At 38.0% G+C, this 5,000-nt stretch overlaps 1 protein-coding gene across 5 annotated transcripts in view; it reads right to left on the bottom strand.

The window, feature by feature from the left end:
• The window catches only part of LOC138026088 (uncharacterized), an 18,230-nt gene that overhangs the window by 5,092 nt on the left and 8,138 nt on the right, over positions 1 to 5,000 (bottom strand). For 3 of the 5 annotated variants that reach the window (XM_068873279.1, XM_068873276.1, XM_068873281.1), the window contains 5 exons: positions 4,772 to 4,975; positions 4,282 to 4,402; positions 3,467 to 3,528; positions 2,615 to 2,737; positions 1,821 to 1,887 (listed from right to left, as the gene is read on the bottom strand). In XM_068873279.1, coding sequence (XP_068729380.1) covers positions 1,821 to 1,887; positions 2,615 to 2,737; positions 3,467 to 3,528; positions 4,282 to 4,402; positions 4,772 to 4,942 — 544 coding nt within the window. In that variant the 5' untranslated portion in view covers positions 4,943 to 4,975. The remainder of the gene's footprint in view (positions 1 to 1,820; positions 1,888 to 2,614; positions 2,738 to 3,466; positions 3,529 to 4,281; positions 4,403 to 4,771; positions 4,976 to 5,000) is intronic. The other 2 variants (XM_068873280.1, XM_068873277.1) reach the window with 1 other exon arrangement.

The raw sequence follows: 5,000 nt of genomic DNA, 5'->3' as shown, positions 1-5,000 counted from the left end.
GTACAATTCCATACCTTTTCAAAGCCTTTGATAGGCCTTCAAATACTACATAGTAGTGATTGGTGCTGCTCAATGCTTTTCTCCTGTAAGGTGAAAATTATATCAGTGATTCACCTGTCTGCTCTGAACCCAAATTGGCTATCTGGGAGCACCTCATCTGAGTACTTCTTAATAGAGTTCAGAAAAATCTTGGCCAGGATCTTGCTTGCTGCTGAGAGCAGTGCAATGCCACAATGGTTACCACACTCACTTCTTAGGCCCTTCTTCTTGAACTTAGTCATCTTTGAATTCCTGAGGGACACAAAAGGTTGCCCTGCATGAATTACACAGCTTTAGCAGCTTTTTGAGAGGATGTCTCCCTCTCTCCACAAATCTGCCTGAAAAGTATCTTGACCAAGGGCCTTACCACATCTGGTACATGTACTCTTTAGAGCCTTCTCCAATTCTTCCTCTGTGACTGGTACAAAAAGCTCTTCTCTGATTTCCCTCTGTTGAATCAAGCCACATGCATTTGTGTCTGCTGTGCCTTGCTTGTTGATAAGGTTGCTTAATAAGTGTGCTTTCCACCTTGCTTTAATGTTGGACTTATCAGCAATTTTCACTGAAGTCATTGTATTGCTTTTTGGTCCATAAATAACTTTTCGGCTGCTTCTCTTAAGTCTTCAGGTTCCCAATATCTAGTTTCTTGGCTGGTGTAGCTACACTGTCCTTGTCCTTGTCCTTGCAGCCTCGTTTCTTGCAAACTGGCAATGACAATGAGATAGATCCAATTCTTTTGTAGTTAGAGCTGTGCGTCTCTCAGGTTGGTTGTTGCTGTCGAGCATGGTTCAAAAATTCGAAGTAGCAACTGTCAACTTCATTTTAGTGCATTTCTCACTGCTGAGGTGGATACCTGCTGCTCCTGATGAAGAAGCCAGGTTGCTCATTACAAGCTTTCTTTATCCCATCTTTTCAAGGGGATTCCAGAGCTGGCTGCGCTCTCCCTAACTAGGGCAACCTAGACATTCACACTGCTGGCCTAACTTTGCATTTGATATGACCAACCTATGTGCAGAAATCTTGCTACCGGCTTCTAGCTTCTCAAGCCTGATGCTGTCACATTCATTCCATCACAATGAAAGGACTTCACTCCTGACCTAATGCAATACCCTGCACAATGAAGTAAGACAGCAGGTGGAGTTGTACCCCCACTTTTCCATATCTCCTGACCTGAAAGACCCGAAGTGACAGTTTCTTGTCTAGAAATGCCTTATTTTGAACGTACATGTATACAATTATCAATTTATTCTTGAATGTTTCTTTTGTGCAAATGAAGGTGACATATTGTTGGTGCTAATAAGAACATAATATTATTGACATGCATAATACTGTAAAACAACAATAATCAGCAAAACGTGCATTGATACAAATTGTTATCCTTATTGTATCTAAGTACTGCAAAGAAAAGCTGAGTTTTTGACACTTACAGTACAGTATATGACATGCGGACATAACAGACAAATGGGGGATTTGGTTGCAAGTGCTCCCTACTCATCTCTTCCCAGTCCCCTCCCATTTCAAGCTCTTGCTCCCTTTTTCTCCCATTGACGATGCATTTGCTATGCAGGCTATAAAAGAGTCCTCTCTGATGAAGACACAAGCCACAGGTGTAAAATACATGTAGTTAAGTCTATTAATTGCAACGTTTAAGCTATACATTAGTCCAAACTAGAGTACTGCAGTAGCATCAAACTGAGTCTTATTGTCAACCATGCAGTGTGAACCTTATTAACTAAAAATATGATTGATGATTTTAAAACTACTGACTGCAGTCAATGTACCTGGTGGAGGATGGTTGATCATGTGACCAAATGCAAATGGATGTGTGATGCTCTTTCCAGATGGTAACTACTAAAAAGAGAGTGCCTTATCAGTAAAACTTAACAGTTTTTTCTAACCGAACTAACTATACTTTTCACAAGTTATTTTTGTTTACAATTTTGAACAGCTCCAGGAAGTCAGGGTTTTAAGGTTTCCCTTTATCCTTTCTTCAAATTGGTGTGCTACCTAAATGCATCAAAAATTATTAGTGCCATCCATTTAATTAAGCAACATAGAATACTGCGGCTCAATACAACTCACAATTGGTGATGTTTTAAAACTCCATTAACACTCATTTTATTAATTACCACTTTTCAATCAATTGTCCCTCTGTCTCAAAATGCGTCTCATCAGTAAGTTCTAATTAACCCACTGACTCCTGAACCACCTGAACCATTGACGGGTAAAACCATCAAGTATTAGACAGAGTAAAATCGATTTAGTCTTAAGCTCACTCCTGGGGGTCAATGGCTTAAGATATGTTCCAATTCACAACAACCACAAGAATTAATGGATACTGATCAGTTTCTTGCCTTCTGTGAATATAGTACTCTAAGCTTACGTGTACAAGAGCCTGCACTTTTTAATGTCTCAGTTGTTTTTGTAACTCAATATTGCTCCAGATACTCATGATAAATAGGCCACGTTTCAATTCACACAATGACTCACAATAACTATTTCAATGAATAATGATTAGTTTCTTGCCTTACCCAAACACCAGCAAAAAAGAACTTAGCGGCAGCTGTAAAAGTACCTGAATATCAATATCAAAATCCTTGGCATCAACCACACATCCATCATAGCGAGACATGAGGAAACAGTTATCTTCACTGATGTCTGGATAGTTTGCAATTTTTCTTACATCCTTGGCCAGATACTAAAGACAATTGAAAAGGAAAACACTTTAAAAAGCCTGTAATTCTTTTTTTACAATTTTCACCCCTAAACTGGCAGCTATTGTTGAGTAAAATCATCTAGCATTAAAAACATAGTAAAATCTCTCAGTTTCACTCTCAGGAGGAAAAGAGATAATGGGCGGATAGCTTTTGAGTGGGCGTACAGTAAATGATGTTTGTGACCTCCCCACTTCTCCACAGGGATTTTCTAACCAATCCCTTTGACCTTCAGTGTACATGTCCATCCAACCCAAATTTACTTTGCAGATCTTCGCAATTTTCAGAGAAATGCCCAACACTTCCCAGGTTATGCCATACATCATTGCTTTTTCTTGAAGTCACATAGTCACATCATTTCAGAGAGTATTAGAACCGTAAATGCACCATTGACATTCAAGGAGCAGTACTGTAGTTAGTTAAATGCTTCTGCTCCAGTTGATTGCAGGTTCAAATGATTTGACATTCTTATTAATCACATCAACAAGGAAACAATGCAAACAGAAAGGGGAGATCACCTAATAGTATATATGATGCCACTTTCCGGGGAACTTTAAGAGCTGCAGGAATACCATGTTACATGTACTATGTAAAAGCAATAGCTTAAAAACTACAAAGTGATTCCTTTCTAAAGATGAGCATGGAGACCTGTAAAAACCCAAAGCATTAGTTTTCCCATGAGAAAGTAAGACATTATTAATCAAATGACTTACCACTAGCCCAGGATGGAAAGTTATAAAAGTACCAGGAACCGCATTCCCCTTTAGAAAAACTCCTTGCAGATAAAATCAGCAAAATATTAAATTATATGTGCTGGACATTATCTGTTAAGGGACCTGAGTTACATCTCAATAAAGGGAAATCAGCCCTGAGTTAATTTCAGGGCCTGATCTGTCTAAATTAATGTTGCAGCCAAATTGTGCTCATTGATACATTTAATTTTACATGTTACAAGATTATATGAGACAGCAATTTTTCAAAACCAATATAGCTCAGAATTTAGCATAACTGAAACATTACAACTCTAACATTGCAAAACTTCTGACAACAGCTTAAGTATAAGTATCACAGTTAAGGTGTCATAATTCAAGTTATTTAATATTAATACTAAACACCATTGACTATAAACAAAATATTCAATAAGTTAAATATAAACACCAGGCCCCAGTAATGTTCGAAGGCTGGATAGCACTATCCACTAGATAACTCAATTATTGGTTTGGCTAGACTAAGTCTTTGTCCACTGGATAGTGATTTATCCGGTGGATAGTGTTATCCACCTTTTGAACAACCAAGGCCTGGTATGGTACAAAAGCTGAGAAACAGGAAGAGGAGCTGCTGATGTGGAAATAAAAGTGTAATCTGCCCATGCATTCATGACGTCATTTGACGTCACAAAAGATTTCCTTGGCTTTTCTTCCTTTTGTTATTTTTTTCTCATCCACCCCCTTCTCTACTGCAGCCCTAGGAAGAAAATTCCCATGAACAAAAAAATTAGTTTCAATTTATTGCAGTTTAGGTTGCATACCATTTCCTGCCAAGGGATGAGGTATAGAGGACTTCTGCATTGAAAGAGAGAATGTATGCAGATTTTGATCCTTCAAGTCACATTGGATCTGTTTGTGAAGGTTGCAAAGACACTCTCTCAGCTGAAATTGAAAATAATTTTGGCTTTGACATCAGTGCAATGCTGGTGACAATAATACCTTATTTCACTACAGTAACTTCTTACTTATGTACAGTGATTAGCAGGTTGTATTCTACAGTAATTTGAAAGTGTGTTTTTTTGCTACAGTAGGTAACTAAACTCATAGCACAGCCCTTAAACTAGGTTTTGTTGTAAGAGGTATTACAGGATATCCTGCATACTGAATCATGTTTGATTGATAAATACTATGCAAACTTCTGTTGCCAAATAAAGTAGCAATTTAAGATCACAAGGTAGTTCCTTAATTATTATAATTGGTACTAAATAATTTCATTTACTTTAGAGTACTACAACGATTATTCTGAACAACCTGTTTTGTAATTGACCTGTGAACCTCCAAATATTGCTCCTCGTAAGAGCATTGTTGTGGATGTCTCCCCTCATTTTCATACAGGTATGTTAGTCGATACACAGCTTGAAGGTCCAACCTCTCCTGTAAAGCCTGCCAGTTAACAAGTTTCTTGGCCAATATGGCTCCCATCTCTTGTATTACTGACAGAGTTTCCAAATACTGCTGCAACAGACGTTATTAAAAACTC

Source organism: Montipora capricornis, chromosome 12 (genome assembly GCF_036669925.1).
Source record: "Montipora capricornis isolate CH-2021 chromosome 12, ASM3666992v2, whole genome shotgun sequence".
NCBI classification, from domain to species: domain Eukaryota; kingdom Metazoa; phylum Cnidaria; class Anthozoa; order Scleractinia; family Acroporidae; genus Montipora; species Montipora capricornis.
The sequence above is the reverse complement of the archived record's forward strand: the minus strand, read 5'-3'. Positions and strand labels throughout refer to the sequence as shown.